The 21,984-nt window shown below is 48.8% G+C and overlaps 1 protein-coding gene across 1 annotated transcript in view; it reads right to left on the reverse strand.

The window, feature by feature from the left end:
* Nucleotides 1-1,203: 1,203 nt before the first annotated feature.
* Nucleotides 1,204-21,984, reverse strand: part of PEPD (peptidase D) — a 223,321-nt gene continuing 202,540 nt past the window's right edge. Inside the window, exons 13-15 of the mRNA XM_055000754.1 lie at nucleotides 14,216-14,400; nucleotides 8,952-9,143; nucleotides 1,204-1,664 (exon numbers count right to left, since the gene is read on the reverse strand). Of these exons, the coding sequence (XP_054856729.1) occupies nucleotides 1,518-1,664; nucleotides 8,952-9,143; nucleotides 14,216-14,400 (524 nt within the window). The 3' untranslated portion in view covers nucleotides 1,204-1,517. The remainder of the gene's footprint in view (nucleotides 1,665-8,951; nucleotides 9,144-14,215; nucleotides 14,401-21,984) is intronic.

The following is a 21,984-nucleotide window of genomic DNA, read 5'->3' on the forward strand; positions in this document are numbered from 1 at the left end:
ATCATGTTTTGTAACAGTATATATTCCTTTGAGTATATGCATGGCTGGCTATGCAGGCTTCCCAGGTAGCTGACAACATAACAGTTAAATAATATACTCCTAAACTAATTGCCAGGTGGTTTTGTGATTAAGTCAAGGGCTTTCTGGAATAGGAGTGTCTCTGATTTGCTCCAGGAAGCCTGTAAGGATGGCACGAATCTCATCTCCTAGGGGAGGGAGTTCCACAATTTGGGGATGAAGCCAAAACAGACTTCCCAGGTCTGGGTCCGAGGTAACCTTAACCTTTGATGAGGCTGTTTCTTACAGAAAGGCACCGTTCCCTGATCTTCAGAGCCAGAGCAGGTGGGCTGTGGTGGGATCTGTTCTTCAAAGTACTCTAATGCAAGAGTACACGCCACACACAGCCACGTCCACAATTACCATCACTGCAAGAGCCAGATGACAACTGTATGCGTGGTTTGCCACCACACCAAACCCCTTATATATACAGTAATAAAACTTTTAATATTAAATATATTACTGAAACCTTCTAAGTTACCAGACTAAGGCCTGTCTGTCTGCAGTCAACCCTTGTGTATATGGAGTAAGGGGAAGGCCTTGCAAATCAGACGTGCCGCAAAAACAGTATGCAGGCTTTCATGTTCCCCATAACCCTTTATTAGGAAGAATATTTAAAAAATAAATGCCACCCTACGTTAAAAAGCACCAGGTGCTCAGATGAGAGCACAGTGGCCGGGCAGTGAGATGAAGCGGCCAGGACTTTTACAGCTGTCTCTGCACAAGGACTGCAGCTCAGGGACACGCGCGGTTTACTCATCCTCCAGTGGCAGCTTCCTTGATGGGAACCATCTGCCCCCTACAAGCCCAGTAGGCCACACCCTCGCCCACTCGGCTGAAATGTGAGTGCCACACTGGGGGATGGTGCACAGAAGAGCCACAGATGGCCTGTCATAGATCCACACGTGGCTCCCAAGCCACTTAAATGATTCTCACTGGTTTAGTGTTTTCAAAACAAGCCCCTTGAATGGCACCCAGAAACACCATGGAAGCTTGTGCTGAGGAAACAGCCTTTAATGTCTGGGGATTGTATCTAGAATCCCAAGTTCACTCAAAGAGCATTCCTGCTGCTCGGAATTGGACTGAAATGTGCATCCATGGTTTCCAAAACCCCAGATAAAGGAACGGAAGAGAGTAATATTTCAGGCAATGCTTTTATTAATTTGGTCAGCATAATTATCTGTCTCAAAGTAAAGAAGGAGAGATGAATATTTTTGCTAAAAATTGGAGACCTCAGCCCATACAATGGCTACATGCATAATTCAAAAAGCATTTGGTTAGGCTAAGGTCCTTGGCACTTCAAGATTTCTTACATGGCACTTGGTGGTTGTTACTGAGAGCCTGAGATCTCCAGAAGCTCCTGTCTTAATACTCCGGGCGCTTTAGCCCACAGTACGGCACCTGCAGAACTGGATGTGCTGCAGAGATGCAGCCATGCAAATCCGGAGGAAGCCCCACCGTCACTTCTGGCTGGAGACGGAAGCAAATGATTTGGTGCTTCCATGAGCTTCGGCCATGAACGCTTCAATGTCTTCCACGGTGCGGGGGACGCAGGTCAGCAGCTCCACCCCGCTGGCTGTCACAACGATGTCGTCCTCAATTCGTACCTGAGAAGAGACACGAGACCGGCACACTTAGAGTTCACGGTGGCACTGGAACCAGTTGCACAAAGGGAAGAGGATTTGTTTCCACCCGGCTAGGATCAGCCTGAAAACCTGGATTTGGGGCCGGTGTATGCATATTGCCAGTCAGATTTCCACACCATCTTTCCTTTAATGGGGCAAGTGGAAAGCAAAGGGGTGGACCCAACCCTCTCATGAAAATGCTCAGCTGCTGGGTGGGCCCTTTGGCACAGGGGACTGCACCAGCCACTCTGTTTCTTGGCCAGCAGAAATTGGTTTGGTACCCACTAGAAAGACCAGGGTGGAGACTGGGTGGCCTCTGTGGCTTCCAGAGGTAGGAGCTCAACTAGGAGGAAAAAAAATCTCCGAGAGAAGCTGCTCTTCCAGAAAAACGTGCACACCCTCCCTGGATTTGTGTTAACGAGCCTTCAGCCAGAGTGGATCACACAGTGCTAGGTTCACAGGTACCTTCCCAAACCTGGGCCCCGCACACTCCCTACTGGGGGGCTCGAGACTCTGCTAACTTTGGTTGGGCTCCATGCACCAATTTCATGCACACTTGCCTCTCTCTTGTATTAAAAAAAGAGGGAAAAAAACCTAATCGTGACAACCACCGATGCTTTGCAGCTGATAACGTTACTAAGAACTTCGGAACTTTTCCAGTCCTCACTTGGGCGTGAATGAAAAGGCCGGGCTGTTCTCTGCTCACTTCTAATTTCCTCCCCAGGTTAAATATGCAGACTCAGTCGTTATCCCGTTATCTTATCAGAACTGTGCTAGCTGAGCCTCTAAAGCGGCAATAAAATCAATTTTAGCAAGGTGTTGAATCCAAAGGAACACAAACCCCCAGCGACTCCCACCACATACTGGCTTTAATCGTCTCTGACCTCTAGGTGTTTCAATCTAAAAATAATGCTGGTTTAATGTTTGCTCTCCTGCTTGCAAAATAATCCATTTGTTCAAACAAAGCACAGCCAACGAGCCCTATTAAAGTATTCAATGAGGTGTTCGCGAGATTATCTGATTTGTTTGACATTAATTTAAGTGCATTACAGACTCGAATTAAATACACTTTGCAGAGTGCGCGCACACACAGAGAGTGTGTGGAGGGAAAGGCACTAAACAGCTGTTCAGCCAGAAAGGGGAAGCTCTTCCCACTCAATTTCCATCTAACAAGTGAAAATTTTAACCCTACAAAGAGAGAAACAAAGGCCAGGCAGGATCAAGCCAGGCTACCTGGCACGGAGTCCTTCTATAGGCCTTTTGGTCTGAAATTAAAGCATCAAAATGAAAGCAACGAAGGTGGCCGTATTACCAGCCCAGGTCTCCCAATAACACAGAATTTTGTCAGTTCTGTAAATACCACCTTCAGCCCCCCAGGAGTGGCCTGCTTCCCAGCTAGGCAGACATGTTGTGGTCAGCGACCACCACTGCAAAGCATTGGGAGCTGGCAGAAGAAGCAGTGGTGGCATTGCACTTGATGCCATATTGGAGTGGTGGCACTCTGCAGTAAGGTGAGTGTGGCAGCTGGGAAAATTTAAAGGCTTTTATGTACAGCAAAAATGGGTGGTGGAGAGAATCCTCATGCATACAGCCAGGAAGTACAGCTTAAAATGGGTGTTAATTACAGGCAACACCCACCGGTTGTTTTAAAGTAACATGGTTCATGCTGCATTTTAGATCCTCAGGATAACGTGTATTTAATACAAAGGTAATTTAGGAGTTATATCAAGGGAGTAACACTCGTCTAATATAATTTCTAGGTCCAAATTGCTTACCACAGTTTCTATTTTTGTGTTCCCTTTGCCAAGTGGCCAGACATGTTTTGGTACCATGACAGATGAGCAACTTGCAAGCCCTGTTTGTATCACTCCAAGTAAATTTGGGATTATGGTTTGAATAAGAGCGTCTGTGTCATAATAGATACTATAGGTATTCATCGTCGTGTCTTTTGTGCAGCGCCACATAGGTTATGGCCACCAAGAAGGCTGTTTTCGCTGGCCTGCACAGAAGAACACTCGAAGAACAACAGTTATAGGTAGGAGCAACCCTGTTATATCGATGCACCCTGAACTGTTATTATATGGACTAAATGCTTGGTTGAACATAATGTATTCCATGTTCTCAGACCAGTAAACACAACTGAATTAAATACTGCACGTATTATATATGAATAAAAAACAAAGATCCCAGGCCTGCATTCGGTAAGACTCCAGTGTCTGGCGGCTGTCAATCAAATATGTATTTTCATTTATTTGTTTGGGTCCCTCAATGGGAACCCACAGTGGCTTACAACACCCCTTCTCCCGCCTCCATTTTCTCACAACAACCTTTCGAGGTGAGCCTGATCTCGTCAGATCTCAGAAGCTAAGCAGAGTCGGCCTTGGCTGGTGATTGGATGGGAGACCTCCAACAAAGACCTGGATTGCAGGGACAGGCAATGGCAAACCGTCTCTGCTAGTCTCTTGTCTCGTAAACCCCAGCAGGGGTTGCCATAAGGCAGCTGTGACTTGAGGGCACCCTCCTCCTTTTCCTAGGCTGAGAGAGTGTGATTGGCCCAAGGTCATGGAGCTGGCATGGCAAAGTAGGGATCTGAACCCGGGTTTCCCAGGATCCTAGGGCCAAGCTACCAGTGACGAATGACACTTGAACGGCAAGTGAACAGACTCAGGGCCAAGCTACAAGTGACGAATGACACTTGAACGGCAAGTGAACAGACTCAGGGCCAAGCTACACATGACGAATGACACTTGAATGGCAAGTGTATTTCTCCCCGTTCACTTGCCCTCCACTCAATCCACTTGCCGTTCAAGTGTCATTCGTCACTTGTAGCTTGGCCCCTAGTCCGACAGACTACTCACTGTGCCACATGGGTCTTATTATTATTCACTGTGCCTAAGGGAGGAATCCGGGATTCTACCTTCAGGGCAGGGTGGATAGTATAAAACCACTCGTGCCCACTGATGGCTGAAAGCCATTGCAAAGGCGGAGAAAGAGCTGCCTGAAATCCCAAATGGCCTCTTGTTTGTCCCCCCAAAGTCATGAATGCCCCCTCTTAGATTTCTAACTTGCCATGGGGAGGGGGGGGCTTATGTCCGTGTGCCAGACAGTAAACAGAATTCAGTCCAGTACCACTTCAGTTCTGCATCATTTCAAAAATACCTCCTTGTGTAAAGCTTCAGATAGTAAAAACGGAACACCCTCTCCATCATTTAAGCAAAACCTTATCAACAAGACAGACAGGCTTCATGTTTCTCATTACCATTTTGGTTTGCGCTATCTATCTATCTATCTATCTATCTATCTATCTATCTATCTATCTATCTATCTATCTATCTATCTATCTATCTATCTATCTATCTATCTATCTATCTATCTATCTATCTATCTATCTATCTATCTATCTATCTATCTATCTATCTATCTATCTACAGATATACAGAGGAGTATTCAAAAGTGTGACACAAATGCTCTTTCAGGACCATATAAGCATACAGAGAACAGGAATCAATGAGGCTGGCCTCTTAATCGAAGAGGCTGCAAAAGGACAATGCAAAGTCACCCGAACTTCACAAGTGCGTGGGAATTCAAACCTGGGGCTCCCCGCAGTCCACCACTCTGACTCCCACGTGATCGCCCTCTGTTTCTTTCAACTGGAGCCACATTAGCATTTGAGTCCCCTGCTCCACCTGGACTTTGGTGCATGGCTTGGCTTGCTTGCTCGAGTCACCCAGGGAGAAGACTCTAGAGGCCGGCAGAGCTTTTACACATCCCACCTTCTCCCTCCTCCCAACCAGCCCTGTGGCCTAAGTTTGGATGAACCTCCCCGCTTCCTTCCTACTCTGTAACCGCTCTCCAGCAACAGAGCCATGTTGGTACCTACAAAAACAACAGTGGGACACGCCTCTGACCCATGACAGCCCTCGAAAGAAAGTTCAGAGAAATCCCACAGGTCTTGCAACTCAGTGCCCTGCCCCATGCAGAATCCCAAAGCAGTGCTGCACAAACACCCCCTTCGAGAGGTGGCTAAAACGGTCATCCGACAGGGGAGAAATGTGGCAGAACAAATGGGGCAAGAAGAGGAAAAAGGCCACACTAAGACAGAGCCCAGGAAGAGAGAAAAAACAAGGCGCCATGGTAAAAACTTTTTATTTGTAATTATAGATCTATAATTAGATTTGTAGATCTGTAATTACAGTAAAATACTGCTCCCACTGTACCTTGTTTTCTCCTCTTTCAGAAAAAATGGGGCATTAATCCCTGCATAAAAACTACACGGTGCTCCTTCCTTGATGCAGGCGTTGTGTGCGAATGTTTGGATTTCTCTGCCCTTCTCAGAATCCTGACGAAGCCCAGAAAACTGCATTTGCTAGACTATCATTCGTGCATCTTCTTGGCCAACTCTCCCCCCCGCCCCCTTCTCTCAGCCTCAGGCTGTAAAATACTATGCAATTGGGAGCTCATTGGGGGCATTTGCAACACCCCCCCCCCTGAACACTTATTTCTTTTTACTTCTGGGGTATAAAGAAACCCATGTAGAAGATCTGCTTCTGGCCACAGGGTGGGAAAACATCAGCATGAGAAAAAGTATTAACTGGCAAGCCGAGAGTTGAATCCCAGAACCTCTTGGAAGGCAGGGGGGTCAGTGCGTCGGTCTGGCATCGAGGAGACCCGGCGTACAGCTCCCTGGGGCACAGGCCTCTCACACTGCGCTGTGTAGCTGCGGGTGGTGGTGCCAAACTGCTGCCTACCTCAGGATAAGCATCTTTCCCCCTTCCTGTTTTACACCAAGCTCTTAAGGCTGACGCTGCAAAAATCTGCTGCGCTGGAAACGAAAGACATCGTTCCTTTTAGGGCCTGGGATTCCGGCTGCCTTGCAAACTTGGATAAAGGAACAGCCGAGATAACCCCTCCAACCTGGGCGAGAGGATTCAGCAGCAGAAGGTAAAGTCCCACCTGGCTTGATAAGACTGTATGCTCGGCACACAGGGCTTTCAAAGCCGGGAGGCCAAATGACTCACGAGTCCGGCTGTTGAGGGAACACGGAGCCTTCCTTTTATCAAGGTGGCGATGGGAGTTCAGCGGGAGCAGAGGCCCTGTTTCTATGGCTGCTCTGACCCAATCGACTCCCTGTGGCAATTTTATACATGGTGAAATATGGCCTTGCAACAGGTAGGGTGTGTGTGCGCGCGTGCGGGCACATGACTGTGTGCTGTAGACCAGTCTCCTCAAAAGAACCTGGCTTCCCTCCACAGGGATCCCTGGCTATCCCTGCCTGACTTGAGAAAGAGGTCTGCGCAGCTTGCCCCCAAAAGATTTATTATGCCCTGGCCTGGACAGCTCAGGCGAGTCTGATCTCGTCAGATCTCAGAAGCTAAGCAGGGTCTGCTCTAGTTAGTCCTTGGATGGGAAATCACCAAGGTCGTCCAGGGTCACTACACAGAGGCAGGCAATGGAAAACCACTTTTGTTCATCTCTTGCCTTGAACCCTCCTTGAGTGGTCACGTCAGCTGTGACTTAACGGCACTTTGCATCACCACCATCCTTTCTACAACCCACTGAAGCCCCTCAGCGGTCAGTTCTGTAAAGAGAGATGAAACCTCCCTTGGAGAAAGCCGGACCAGTCTCTCTCCAGATCTTCTCCGGATGCGACTGTGGAGCGCAGTTCTCAGTCCACAGAGATGACACCTGTACGCTCCTGGTAAGGCAGAGATGCTTTAGGTGCCCACTGGGGGAAAACGTGGGGTTGAAATAACTAAATGCATAACGCATACAATGTGAGCATGCAAGAGGCATCACGCAGGAGTTCTGCTGGGCAGATTACCTGTCGCATGAAGTGGTCTCTAAAGGAAAGAAGCTGGAAGCCACTGAGTGCAGACAAAGGGTCTGCCTCCCTAGCACAAAAGCCGTTGTTGTTAGCAGAAGCTATTTTTTAAAAAACTGCAATACACTGTTGCACAAAGAAAGCCCAAGAGCCGTTTCCGCTTGCGCAAAGCACAGTCCCGGCATTAGAGAATGTTAACCTATGTGTTTTAATATTAAATTTAACCCAGTTAAAGAATGGTGTTTCAAAGCAGGAAATGGCAGGCACCCGTGGATTGTGCAAGGATCAGGCCATGTTCAGTGCCATGACGGAATACCGCTTACATTTGGAGATGAACTCTGCTGACATTTCATTGGACACATGCCGGCGTTTCTCAAGCATGGCTCTGGATCGCTTTGAACGCGAAGCAGAAGTACAACCCATTCATGTTTCTGTGTCACGTCCGAAGTCATCCTATTTCACTCATAGTTCCCTGGGATATCAGGAGTCCTTTGTCCGTTCCTGCAGCCCCCAAGCTCTGAACCCCACACTACATTTTACATGAGTTGTTAGTAGGGGTTGGCAGCCATACAGCTGCAAGACCCTGGTGGCAACTCCTGTGTAAAAGTGCAGCAGGGGCCCAATTCAGGCTGGGGCCATGGAGGCAGGAGGAGTTTCTGCCCCTCCCATGCTGTTTTTGGGAGCCGAAATGGCCCAGGGGAGGATAGGCGTTATATGCCTTGTCAGGGAGCTGTACAAGCTCCCCAAAACAGCATGGGGGAAGGCGAGAGTCCTCCCTGCACCCAGACACAGTCTCTATCCAATCTGGTCCCCGGCTAGGGTTGCCTGCTCCAGGCTGGGAAATTCCTGGAGATTTGGGGGGTGGAGCCTAGCGAGGGTGGGGTGTAGGAAGAGGAGGGACCCCAGCAAGGTAGAATACCATAGAGTGCGTCCTCCAAAGCAGCATTTTCTCCAGGGGGAACTGATGTCTGTCGCCTGGCGATCAGTTGTAATTCCGGGAGATCTCCAGCTACCACCTGGAGACTGGCAACCCTATCTCTGGCTGTGCTTTTACACAGGAGTTGCCCCTGGGGAATGGCCGCTGCGGTATAGCTACCGGTCCTTGTCGGCAACTCATGCAAAGCATACACTGTACCCTGGCCCTTGGGGAAGAGTTTCCCCACTTGGAAAGAAGACCGGCCTTGAAACTGATTCAGACCTTCCTTCTGCACAGAACTCAGTACAGGGCCTTGGGCAGGTCATTCTCTCAGCCTCTGCCGTGTGAGTAGAATCCCGGTAACCTGGTCTTACAGGAGTGCTGTAAACAGCCGTTGGAGAGGTGAAATGTTTTGGACTTGGAGCCCTCTGCTCGTGGGGCAGGACTGCTCCATTGCCCAACGCCACAGCTCCCGTGCGCACACACGATGTCACACGGCAGAGGCCCGATGCTGAAGCCCCAAGATACTCACCCCGCCGAAGCCTCGGAAGCGAGGAAGGATGCTGTTGTTGAGGAAGCGAGCCTGAGCAGGACTGGCAAGGGCCTGATCCAAGAGATGGTCAATGAAGTAGATGCCGGGCTCCACCGTCAGCACCATACCCTGCTCGAGGACACGGGCGGTTCGCAGACTCCGGAGGCCTGGCAGGTCAATGCGTTCCACACCCTGGAAAGGGAGAGAGTTGGGAAATTCCAGGCTTAGCCCACTCTTAAGAATGTAAGAAGGGTCCCGCTGGGTTAGACCGGTGGTTCCAACCCCTCCCCCCAAAACTTCTTTACATGATCAATTCCCCTTCACAATTCTACTGATCGTCACCAGTGAACCCTATATCTATTTCTCGCCACTCAGGTTTCTGTACTGACCTCTGGCAGTCCTTGCAAGGCCTGAACAGTATTTCACAGTCAGCATCTTGGATGCACAGTGATTCTTTGAGATCTAGGTGAATTGGATCAATGGGCACGTGGTTGAGAAGGTGGGGTAGATCTGCTAGCAGAGTTGCTTTCTTTGCATCAGGGTAAGAATCTTTCCACTAGAGCCGGAGTGGCCAAACTGCGGCTCAGGAGCCACATGAGGCTCTTCTAGACATACTGTGCGGCTCTCAGTGGTCTCTGAGTATCGCCATGGCCATTCATTTTATTTTAGTTTGTTTCCCTCCCTCCCTTTCCTTTCCTCCTTTCTTTCCATGTCTTTCCCTCTCTTTCCCTTCCTTCCTTCTCTCTTTCCATGTCTTTCATATTTTCAATAAAAATGATGGGGTTGCCCGGTCTGACTCAGAAAATACCTGGGGACTTTGGGGGTGAAGCCTAGCAAGGACGTGACATCACTTTTGTGATGTCACTTCCAAGTCAAAGGTCAAGTGATGGCTCTTCCCAAGCGCCACCCCTTCTGATGATGTCACTTCCAGCATACTAACCCAAAACTCCACCCCTTCCTGTGATGTCACTTTCAGGACACCCCCCCCCAAACCCACCTCTTCCTCTGAAGTCACTTCAACGCATCATCTTGAGGCTCTCAAACATCTGACGTTTATTCTATGTGGCTCTTACATTAAGCAAGTTTGGCCACCCCGGCACTAGAGGAAAATGCCTCTGCTAGAGGAACAGACGCAAGGGATCCCACCTCCGTTCTCCACCAGACTTGGAGGTCTAGAATACCAGTTTTGCCTGGGGGCAGAGATGGGACAGAACCCCAGAGATGCACCCCCTTATCTTGCCGTACATGTTCAATATTTGTTTCTCCGTCTGAAGAAGAGCCGAAGCACATCCACCTCCCACCTAGATTCAACTGAATGGACTGTGGAGGGGGGCAGCGTGCTTACGGGGCAAGCTGTCCTCCAAACCCTTTTCTGTGCATTTTATGATCTGGACCGAAAGGCAGCCACTCTGCAGCCAAATTGTTCTCCCAGGAGTTCACGAGAGCCTGCTTTGCTTACGCATCAGGCGGGCGAGTGATGATGATTAAAAATGAACAGGCTCCAATGTACAAATACTCTCCCTTCAGACCAAGATCTGGGACGACACCATGATCTTGGAGGATGGGCAGGCTCGAGCCAAACTGCAAGGAATTAAGAGCTCTGCAGAGACTGGCTGATAACTTTGCCCCCCCCCCCCTTCCAAACGCTTTGGGCATCATGACAGCTGACGAACGCCGCCCCATCTCCTCTGGGTCCGACTTCAAGAGTCAAAGCCTCCCTCGACCCAGCACATTTTATAGAAGAGGGTTTGCAGCGTCAGGTTTGGACCAGGCTTCTATTCACGCCGATACCAACAGTAACTTGAAGGACAGTGTAGGGCAGTGGTTAGAGTGCTGGGCAGGGGTCTGAGACTCTCTGGTTCAAATCTTGCTCTCTGCCACAAAAACCGATGAGTGGCCTTGGGCTGGTCACTCCCTCTCAATCTAGCCTCTCTCGCAAGGCTGTTGGGAGGAAACGCAGTAGGTGGGTTTCAACAAGGCTTCTCCCACCAGAGGAAAGTGCCTCCGTTAGCGGAAGGGATCCAAGTCTACATGCCTGTTGATGAGACGGGGTGTTCCTTGGTGTGCAAGAGGTCTGTTCATCTGGACTTGGTACAAGACTGCGAACACTGAGCTCAGGGGGCATCCAAGAGTCCAGTGGCATATTGGTTAGAGTGTGGGGCTAGGAGATGGGAGACCCAGGTTCGAATCCCCATTCAGCCCTGGAGCTCATTGAGTGGCCTTGGGCGAGGCATTCTCTCTCAGCCTAGCCTACTTCACAGCATCGCTGTTAGCACTGAAATGGGAGCGAGGAGAACCACGGATGATGCCGAGATCCTCAGAGGAAAAGTTGGATTAAAAAATGAACTAAGATACTCTGGAGGACTTTGTGCAAGGGCAGGCGGGTGGTCCTGGAAGTCTGACCTGCAGAAGTTTAGAATCTTAGGAGATTCTTTCTTTTTATTTTTTTAGAAGCTGCCAAAATAAAGTGGCTGTTGAAGAATTACGCACATTTTTACTGCAGAACATGAACATTTTCTTCTTCTTTTTTTGTGTGGGAGAGCAGCTTACTGGAAAATGCCCCCCAACAAGAGAATAACTTGGCTAAGCACAGGAAAAATCTGGAAGGGGTTTAAAGTGGGACACGGGGAACTTTGTGATGGATAGCAACTGGGAGATGAAACGAGGGAGAGCCAAGTTTTCAATTGTATACACTTGTAGAAGAGCTAAAAAAATAAAATCAACTTGTCTTTCTGCCACGACTGGCATGGAAGAGCACAGCAGTGCTCCTCCGTTACTCTGTGAAAGGAGAACAGCATGCTGAGAAACGCCCACATGTACACGGACCCAAACCTGGGGAACAGCAAACCAGGCTATCCTGTAACCCTGGTTTGCAAACTAGTACTTGAACTGCGCTATCAAATTGTGGTTTGCAAGGGAACCATGGTTATCTTTTTTCAAACATGTAAAGTGAAACTGTGTTTCACACTATCCAAGGAAAGGGTGAAATTTGCCGTGGCTAAGTTTCGAGGCTGGTTCTTCACAGGGAACGGTTGCAAGTGTACCAGCGCTGTAAATTTTGTCCTAGGCCGATTCCAGATGGCCAGAAATTGTGGTTTTTCTGCGGAAATAATCGCTTACCGGCCACGCGTTCACTTTCGTCTCCATCCGCTTTGTCTCGCAGCGTGCCGTGCCATCCCGCTTCCGGATGTTCGCACGGCCAACTGAGGTACCCAGGATTGGTTGTTTCCTCCCCGTGACAGTTGATGTCGGGGGGCCTTCATTGGTTCACATTTCGTTTTTTTTAAAAAAAATTTTTTTTACGTGTTTTGCACAAATGCGCAAACGCGCAGGTATGCGAATATGCAGCATCGACTTTTGTGCACTTTTGTGCGTTTGTGCATTTGTGCGCATTTGCGCAGTTTGATGTGCGCAAACGTGCGACTGCGCAAATGGCGCCCGGTTTAAAAAAAAAAATTAAGGGAATATTGTTGCCGGCCGGCTGGCAAAGGAAGGAGGGAAAGGGGAGGGCCTCTCCGCGGCGACGAAGCGTCCAGAAGTGTGCAAACCCACAATACTGCGTTCACACCGTCCGCTTATAGAGCGCAACTGAGCGCCATGGACCGCAGGTAAGCCGGGACGGGAAATTGTGGGTTTTTATGAGTGAGGTTGCTGAAAAAGCGAAAGCACTCGCTCTATTTGTGCCCATCTGGAATTGGCCCTGGTTAGAGGGAGATCTTGAGTACCCATTTAATGATGGTTCAGATAGGAAGCAGCTACCCCCGACTGGTTCGAATCCCCAATGTCTCTCACAACTATTCCCCCAGGGAGGGAATGCAGGAGTGACCTGAAGTATCAGTTTTCCTCCCCACAACAGGAAGAGCTCCTTGCCTGATGGAAGGATTGAGTCATGGTGTCATGTTGCTGCTGGCCAAGCTTTTGGGGTGGAATGGGAGGAGAAAAGTGAGGAAAATTGCAAGCCCCCCTGTAGGAGACCTCTGCATGCAGCTTGGCTCGCTCGCTGGGGTCAGAGTGCTGCTCAGAACATTATATATAAAAGGCCTCACTGAAGCAACAGAATGCATGATTTCAGTTGTGGCGGCAGGGGCAGGAGTGGTACAATCGGGGCCTTTTCCTGTTGTGACTCGGCGGAATTTCTTCCGCAGGGAAGCCTTCCTGGTTGACTCCCTTCTGAAGTTCAGAAGACCTGCAAAGACAGCCTTTGGATTCAGGAATGACTTTTGGATCTCTGCTGGGATTGCAGTGCTGATTTCAGGGCCTGCAGATAATTTCTGGCAAGCAACAGCTTGAATCCTTCCTTCCAGGTAGTTTGGTTTTATTCAGGGCTGGTGGCAGCACACAGACAAGCTGGGGCAGCTGCCAGGGCCCATGGCTTCAGTTGGGCTCCACTGCTGCTGACTCCCTACTCGCACAGCCTTCACTCACACCCTTCCACTGCCTGCGAGTGCTTTGTCCCCTCTGCTTCCAGCTGCACATACTGCCTAGTGCTTTCGGATAAGGGCATGTGGGCGGTGCACAAAGCATCAGCATTCCTGGTGGCCGTAGCAGTGGCACTCCGAGCTGTACCCGCCACCCAGCACCATCGGGGAAAGGCTGTGCAGTGTGGGCAGCTGTGACTGCAGGTGGTAGGAGAGCTTGCAAGGGGGCAAAGTGAAGATGCACAGGCAGGCGGGGGCATGTGGGTGGGAGGGCAATCAGGGGGCCTAGTCGGGCATGGGGGGCCCTAAACACTGCCCAGGGTTCTCCAAAGCCTGGAACTGGCCCCGATTTTATTGCAAGGCTGGTTACGAACTGCACGGCTGCTTCACGAGTCTGGCTGAGCTGGCAAAACGGGCAAACGTACCACTGTACAAATGAAGGTTGGTTCCAAAAGCGGCAGCAGAATGGTACTGCTGTTGGGAGAGGAGGGGTGAGATATTTGCTGATTCCACCCTCCTACTGAACCTCCTTCCCCATTTTGCCCCTGAAGCTATTTGGCCTCCCCTGCCGAATGTCAGAGGGGTCAACCAGCTGCAGTAGGAAGGGGGAAGCCGAAGAGCGTCGATTTGTGGCTTTCATGATGATCAGGACTCAGCCCTGACTAAACACAGATAGTGAATGGCTACGGAAGGATATATGGAAAATTTCTGCCTTGGTGGCAGCACGGGAGGGACGGAAGAGGAGGAGTGTGGCCTCAATGCTCCCCAAACTTCAATTTCATCTCACAATTGCAAACAATTGCCCAGTGGTTTAACTGGCATGCTCGGGAATGTACAGACACTGACCTCTGGGTAGCCTCCAACATCATGAACGTCTATGCCGAGGAAGTGGCCCAGCCCGTGCGGCATGAAGACCGCCCCCAGGTGAACCTTCACCATGTCATCCACGTTGCCCTGGAGGATGCCAATTTTAGTGAGCTCTTCCAGGTGGACTCGGTCTGCCAGACGATGCATGTCGGGCCAGGCAACCCCTGAGAGAGAGCAGAAGGAGACAGTCAGCAGTGGCCACTGGGGAGACGCAGGCGTCAAAAGATTTCCAGATCCATGCCACTGGATGCAGGGCGCTGCTTGGCTTATTTTACCAAAAATGGGGGGGGGGGGGTCATTTACATTGCAAATGATATTTCAAATTAAAAGGAGTCTACGGCAAGCAAGCACACGGAAAAAACAACAACAAAATACTGAAGATGTTAACAAGAGCCTTTTTTTAAAAAAAACCACATACCTGGGGCCACTTAACAGTAGGTGCTCCATGTGATCAACTAAAGTCAACACTCTTAATTATTTTTGGCAATGCACAACAATTCTCTTGAGGGCACATTCAGGCTGCAATCTGAAGAATGCATCTCTGGGAGCAAGCCCCACTGAATTAAATGGGACTTACTTCTGAGTAAATATGTATCGAGTGGATTGTTAGTTTGCCCCACCTAAGAGTTTGGCAACTACTGCGTTGTTTCAGCGTGGGGAGCTCTGGGTTGAAAGCTCTGATCAGTCATGAAGTTCTGAAGTTCCCTAGCCAACCTTCAGATAGCCGCTCTCAGCCTAGTCTACTCCACAGGACTGTTGTGAGGGTAAAGGAACGGCACAAATGAATAACACTCATATGGATTTTAATTAGGGGTTTTATCTGATCAGCTTTTTAATAGTGTCTGATTCTGTATGAGTTTTTTATGCTGCTTATATCCAATGGCTTTTTAAAATATTGTGATGTTTTTAAATTGTAAGCTGCTTCGAACAGGACTCTGTTGACACAGAAATATCCCAAATAAATAAATAAATAATGCGTATCCATCCTATCTATGGGGATTAAGGAACAGCTGCAATGTTCACCTTGTGGTTTCTCAACTCCCAAAGAGTGCAAAATTTAGCAATGTTCTTACACCAGCACCTCCACCTCACCCTAAGGGACCCACCTACCACCTGATCTTTTAACTGGAGAAGCTGGGGATTGAACCGGGGACCTTTGGCTTGTCAAGTAGATGTTCTGCCACTGAGCCACAGCCCCTTCCCCTCAAACTGAGTACCCTTCGGTGGGTACCTACATGGGACTCGCTGCCCCTACCCACACCCACACACTGCCTCAGGCTTGGAAGGCCTCAGGTTTGGCCTCAGGGCACCTCAGGAGCCCCAAACACGCACAACGTCTACATGTAAAGATACTGCTGTGCTGACAAATCAAAAGGGAGGGAGGCAGAGCAGAGGGTGGTACTGGGCCAGAAAAATGGGGTCCAAACTAAGCCCCGACAGTGTTGGCAGCAACTTTGTATACTGGTTTGCAGGGGCCATTTTGTAGAAAAAGAGCGGGAGGAACTCATTAGCATAGCTCATTAGCACAGCTCATTAGCATATGCCACACTTCTTGCCATCACCGGAAGCGTGTCATTAGCATAACTGATTTGCATATGCCACACCCCGTGACATCACCTATTCCAGCTGTTTTGGACCCAATCCTGGCCATTCAGGGCCGAAATTGGGCACAAAATGGCAAAAGGGGGCTGAAAATGGCTGAAAAGGAGCTCACAATGGTCAGGATTGGGCCGCTGCTGAGCGGGAGAGTGATCCACCACCTGTCAGAGGCCCGATCCAGGCCGTTTCGGCCCCAATCCAGGCTGAAATGGGCCCAAAAAGGCTGAAAGTCAGGTGGGTGGGGCCACTTGACATGTGACCTCTTTGGGGAACTGCCAGAACTGCGTTCCTGTGCATTCTCCCTTGAAATGAGCCCTGCTGGTTTGAGTGTCTGAGGTTTGAATCCTCTCTCTGCCACTGAAGCTCGCTGGTGGACTTTGGGCCTGACACACACCCTTGAGCCAAACCTACCTCACAAAATTGTGAGGATAAAATGGAGCTGAGGGGAACAATATAAGCCATTTTGGGTCACGTTTGGGGGGAAAGGAGGTGTGTCAATGAAGGAAATATGAAACTGGGGCGCATCTGGGCCAAAGAACTAGCCCCGCGTGCCAAGAAAACAGTTGGCCTGGCACGCTGCTGCTTAGTAATAATAATATGTTTATTGCTTTTCCGGCCGAAGCCATAAGCCATACAAACACCAACAAAATATGAACTGTACACTTGAACATACCCAATTCATATAGACATAACTCGTCATTATCACTTTCAACTTAGTAGGTGTGCCACGGATTGCCTCCCCTGCCTCCGAGAACTGCCACCAACACCATGTGTTCCTGCTGAAGTCTGAGCTACCAAAGCAAACGGGCAGCCTCTTCTCTCCCTCCCTCCCTCCTTCCTCTTCATCTTCAAGGTGACCAGACCAAGCTCACCTGGGAATAGTTATCTGTATCATCCTGCCATGTGATAAGGGATGGAGGGGGGATTACCAGATAGCAAACTGAGATATGTGAGAACTCATCTGGGAGCCAGACTCTGTGTATCACTCCGCCAAACAGTAAGGAGGATTTTTCGAGATCAAGCGGTGTGTAGTAAAATGGACCTCTGAAACAGTCCGCTCCCTGTCAATTGAGAATAACCACCCCACATGAGACATTAAAACCCCTATGCACAGGTATGTGAGCACCCCCCCCCCCCATCTTCAGTACTCTCACACATGAAGCTGCCTTATCCCACGTCAGGCCATTGATCTATCGAGGCGAGCTTTGTCTTTGTGACTCTCCAGGGTCTCACGTAAAGGTCTTTCACATCTTTTTAACTGGAGGTGCCAAGGACTGAACCTGCAGCCTTCTGCATGTAAAACAAATGCTCTACCTCTGAGCTACAGGGGCCCCTCCAGCAGCTAGCAACCCCCTTTATTATTAAACCAGTGCACCATTAAAAAATAATAACAAGCTCTATCACACTTATCCAAAACCAGGCACTAAAAATGAGCCAGGAAAAAGTGTTAGTAGTTTTGGTGACATGAAACACACCACTCTGCTCAGAATTGTACATGTGCAGGGCTCTTTCCCACTGCAGGCCACCACGCTGCAATGCCTTCACTTGCTCCACTTGACGTGTGTGTGCATGTCTGTTGAGTTCTCCTCAATGGGACAGCCGCCGTACGAAGGTAACTGGGGCTAAGGCTTAGCAAGAAGCATTTTCTTTGTTCAGATCTGGCATGCTCACACAAGAGTCAGCAGTTTGTAAATCCAAGAGCCCTTCCAAATTTAAATCTGCTTTACCCCCCTCGGTAGTCGAGACTGCTTTGGGGGTGGGTGGGATGGGGCGTTGTGCTCTAATTATGGTAACACAGTTCTTTCCCCCCTTTTCTTTTCCCTCTCCAAGATGTGCTGAAAGTCGAAGAAGGCAGGAATACTCCCATAGCTCAGCACCAATAAAAATCAAGCCCCTCGTCACACGTCTCTGGAATAAAGGCTAGTAGCAGAATGGCCTTGTGCGAGAATAGGCTGTAGGCATCACATCTGTTCGACATTACCATCTTACCCAAATCCAAATGAATCTCAGGGAGCTTTCTGCATGCCAGCTTCAATCCCTGCTTGTGGACTATTTGGAGGACAAGCTCTGATAAGTCCTTTCTGTGTGGCCAGCAGTGGACGGAGCTCAATGGGAGCTAACATGTACACTCCACTCCTGTGTGGTAAAGGGTGCCTGCACTGATTTCAGCAGCCAGGGCCAGCCCCGTGCATGCAGCATTTGACCATGCTGTTCTTGACAGTGTCAGGAAATGGGACGAGTTAGAATCCAGACGAGTTAGCCGTGTTAGACTGTAGTCACAAAATAGTAAAGAGTCCAATAGCACCTTTAAAACTAACCAACTTTATTGTAGCATAAGCTTTCGAGAACCACAGCTCTCTTCGTCAGATGCATCATCAGCTTTCGAGAACCACAGCTCTCTTTGTCAGATGCATTGTCAGCTTTTGAGAACCGCAGCTCTCTTTGTCAGACAAAGAGAGCAGTGGTTCTTGAAAGCTGACGATACATCTGACAGAGAGAGCTGCGGTTCTCAAAAGCTTATGTTACAATAAAGTAACATCTGACGAAGAGAGCTGTGGTTCTTAAAAGCTGACGATACATCTGACAAGGAGAGCTGCGGTTCTCGAAAGCTTATGTTACAATAAAGTAACATCTGACGAAGAGAGCTGTGGTTCTTGAAAGCTGACGATGCATCTGATGAAGAGAGCTGTGGTTCTCAAAAGCTGACGACGAGAACTGTGGTTCTCGAAAACATGCTACAATAAAGTTGGTTAGTTTTAAAGGTGCTACTGGACTCTTTACTATTTTGAGGAAATGGGAAGTCTTTCTTTGAAGCAGGAGTCCTTGCTGGCTACCGATTTAGTAGCCCCCCCCAAAGCAGCCACTGAAAACCTGGTTCTGTGTGGTAAGGACATTACACTGCATGTGTACCATTTGTAACCTGAAACCATATCGATAAGGAAGTCCACACGGATGGCTTCAAGATATGCACGTGGCATGGAGCTTCTGGTCAGGGGCCACTGTTCTGAAGTCACAAAGCTTTGAAAGGCGTCCTGCCCACATTTCAGTGCAGAACATGGTGAACAATTCATCTCCTTGTGGATTTTAGTTTTCATTTTTAAAAAAGGTTCCTTATGGCTCTGATTATATACTTGAAATATCAGAGGCTAGAGGACTGGCAAAATAAGATTTTTCCAGCAGTTCAGGGTGTGGCTTCAGTGCTCTGCATGACTCCTTATCCATCAAAATGAAAGGGGGGAAATGCAAAGCTCTACAAGTTAGGGAATCCAGATTGCCTGGGGCAAATGTGAATGTATTTTTGCCACTGCCTAGCGAGCCTAGTCTTACTTGGACGCCTCCCCCCCATGTATTAACCAGCGCCAACCCTACTTACTTTTGGTAGCATAAATACTGACTTTTTAAAATGTCCTAACCCTTGCTCTCAGATTGATTTGCAATTGTGACTTCCACCCCCCATTGCCTTCATCACCACAGAAAACAACCACGAAATGCAATCCAAAGATCTTGTGCTATTACAAGGACTATGCTGAGGGATTGTCCACAACCTATGAACAAATATATTCCAGAAAGGCTAGTACCATGCCATGCAAATCCTTCAGCTGCAAACTGCGGTGCATCTAATCGAATAAACTTAGTATGCCTCGATCCTACACTTAAGGTAAAGGTAGTCCCCTGTGCAAGCACCGAGTCATTACTGACCCATGGGGGGACGTTGCTGTCAGAGTGTCAGTTCGCTTGTCAGTTCCCTAACCAGAGCTACGCCATATTCACATGCTATAATCTGTAGTTGTTTAGTTTTCTCCCTCCAGGCCCAGGTGCTGCCCAGGCCGCATATATCTATGGGAGCGAAGAATTCTTATCAGCCCATTCCGGTCGACCTTGACGTCCTCGCCTTCCCAGGGCTTCTAGACAGGACTAAGGGGGGAGGCTGGGAATGGGTGTTTGAAGTGTTGTTACTGTCATTTTATGCGTCATTCTCAACAAAGCTTTCGTTCAGCCAAGGCTTTCCTAGTCCTTGGCATATGGACACTTGTATCCTGAGCATTGTCTTTCAATAAACCTTTTGGAATCAAGAAACTTTGTGCTTCTTGCAGAAGGGGGAGACGAACTCTAGATAACTGCGATTCCATATTCTGACCGTCGCACCACGACGTTTTCTTGGCAGACTTTTTACGGGGTGGTTTGCCATTGCCTTCCCCAGTCCTCTACACTTTACCCCCAGGAAACTGGGTACTCATTTTACCGACCTCGGAAGGATGGAAGGCTGAGTCAACCTTGAGCCGGCTTCCACCGGGATCGAACTCAGTTTGTGAGCAGAGCTTGGACTGCAGTACTGCAGCTTACCACTCTGCGCCACGGGGCTCTATCCTACACTTACGCTGTAGGAAAATTTGTACCTTCAAGCAGTGAACTCTAGTGCGTCCCATCAAGTTGCAGCCACCTTACGGGTACCCCTCAAGGGGATTCTAAGTCAAGAGATGTTTAGAGATGTTTTGTCCTTGTTTGCCTCTGCATAGCCTGGACTTCCCTGCTGGTCTCCCATTCAAGTATTAACCAGGGTTTGCCCTGCTTAGCCTGGGCCGTCTCGGTCAGGGCTCAAGTTAACTTACTCGAGAAATGTCAGTGTTCCTCAAGTCTACTACAGGAAAAAATTTTTAGCTCCACTATGAGCTAAATTTTTTTAGCTCCACTTCCTCTCAAAGAAACCTGAATGTGCTTTCTGCTGCAAATTTTGTGATGTAACTGCTCAAAAAACTCTTTCACCTCTTTCCAAGAAGGGGTACAGTTTAGAGACAGCGCACGTTAAGTGGGGAACACAGGGACTTTTTTCCGGCTGTAGAAATCTTGTTGCCGGGGGTGATTTTTGCAATACGAATTAAATGACTCCGTTGGATGAAATGTGGAAACCGTATGCAGAAATTCCTCACTGGAATTGCAGCATTCAGAAATGAGGTCCGCAAGACCCACTACCAAGCTTTGACGATGTAGGAAAAACTGTTATTCCTCAAATCCCATCAGAGAATCACTTCAACTCTGAAACTCTCTAGCTCATTCCCACAGCTGCAAAGAACAAAATCCAAGGCACGCTCTTGGAAAATAAGTATTTCATTATGCACCCAAGGGGCAGGCTAAGAATTTAGACTTTTTTAATTTTCTTAATAGAAAGGGAACTAAATGCATTCAGAGATGAACAGTGTACATCTTTTGAAGACGATTGTCTTGAGAACTGTCTAATATACTCAACTGTTCAGGCATAAAAATTACATCTAGATGTCTCAATGGCCATTGTTATCTCACTGTAGTTTTGAACATTCTTGCATTCTTCTGGAACTGCTGACATTTGCTACATTTCGGGCATTCACCATAATGTGCAAAGGACGAGACCGGCTACGGTGCAGCACTGAGATATCTGGATCAGACCAAGTCAACTGGAAGATGTTTGACTAAGGGGGAGTGAATCGCCTCCTCTTGCCTTCAAAAATGGCTGAAGTCAGCGTCTTGCTTGCTGGGGGCTGCTCAACCAGTTGGGAGATAAGCTGGCTAAATAACGATGGATAGTTGACAAAACCAAAAGAGGGCCTTTCACCAGGCTGGAACGGGGAGAGGGAGGGGATAACCCAGCAAAGGAAAGCAGGGAAAGAAGGGCAGAGAGAGAGGGGGGGAGGGGCTAGGAGAGTCCATGAGGCTGATAAGCGGTACTGCAGGCACCTGAGCAAGCCAGACCATTGATCTATCTTGCCCAGTGTTGACAGCAGCTTTCCAAGGTACCAGGTACCAAGGTACCAGGCTACGGCACGTAAGACTTTAAACTGGGCAGGCATCAGGCCTGGGTGGACATTTGGGCACTTATTTATACCCTGCATTTCCAAATAAACTATACCAAGGCAACACACATTAGAACATTTAAAATGCATTATTTTTTTTTACAAAAACCACAAGACCAAGGGAAACGATTGGCCGTAAGGATCACAAAAAACAGCAGGACCGCAAATAGAACTCAGGCAGGGGAGGGTCCAGTGGCTCAGAGGCAGAGCACCTTCTTGGCACGCAGGTGGTCCCCGGCTCAACCTCTGGCACGTCCAGTTAAAAGGACCAGCCCCTGGGTGACGTGGAAGACTTCTGCCTGAGACCCTGGGGAGCCACTGCCT

The sequence above is a fragment of the Eublepharis macularius genome, chromosome 16 (assembly GCF_028583425.1).
Source record: "Eublepharis macularius isolate TG4126 chromosome 16, MPM_Emac_v1.0, whole genome shotgun sequence".
Lineage (NCBI taxonomy): Eukaryota > Metazoa > Chordata > Lepidosauria > Squamata > Eublepharidae > Eublepharis > Eublepharis macularius.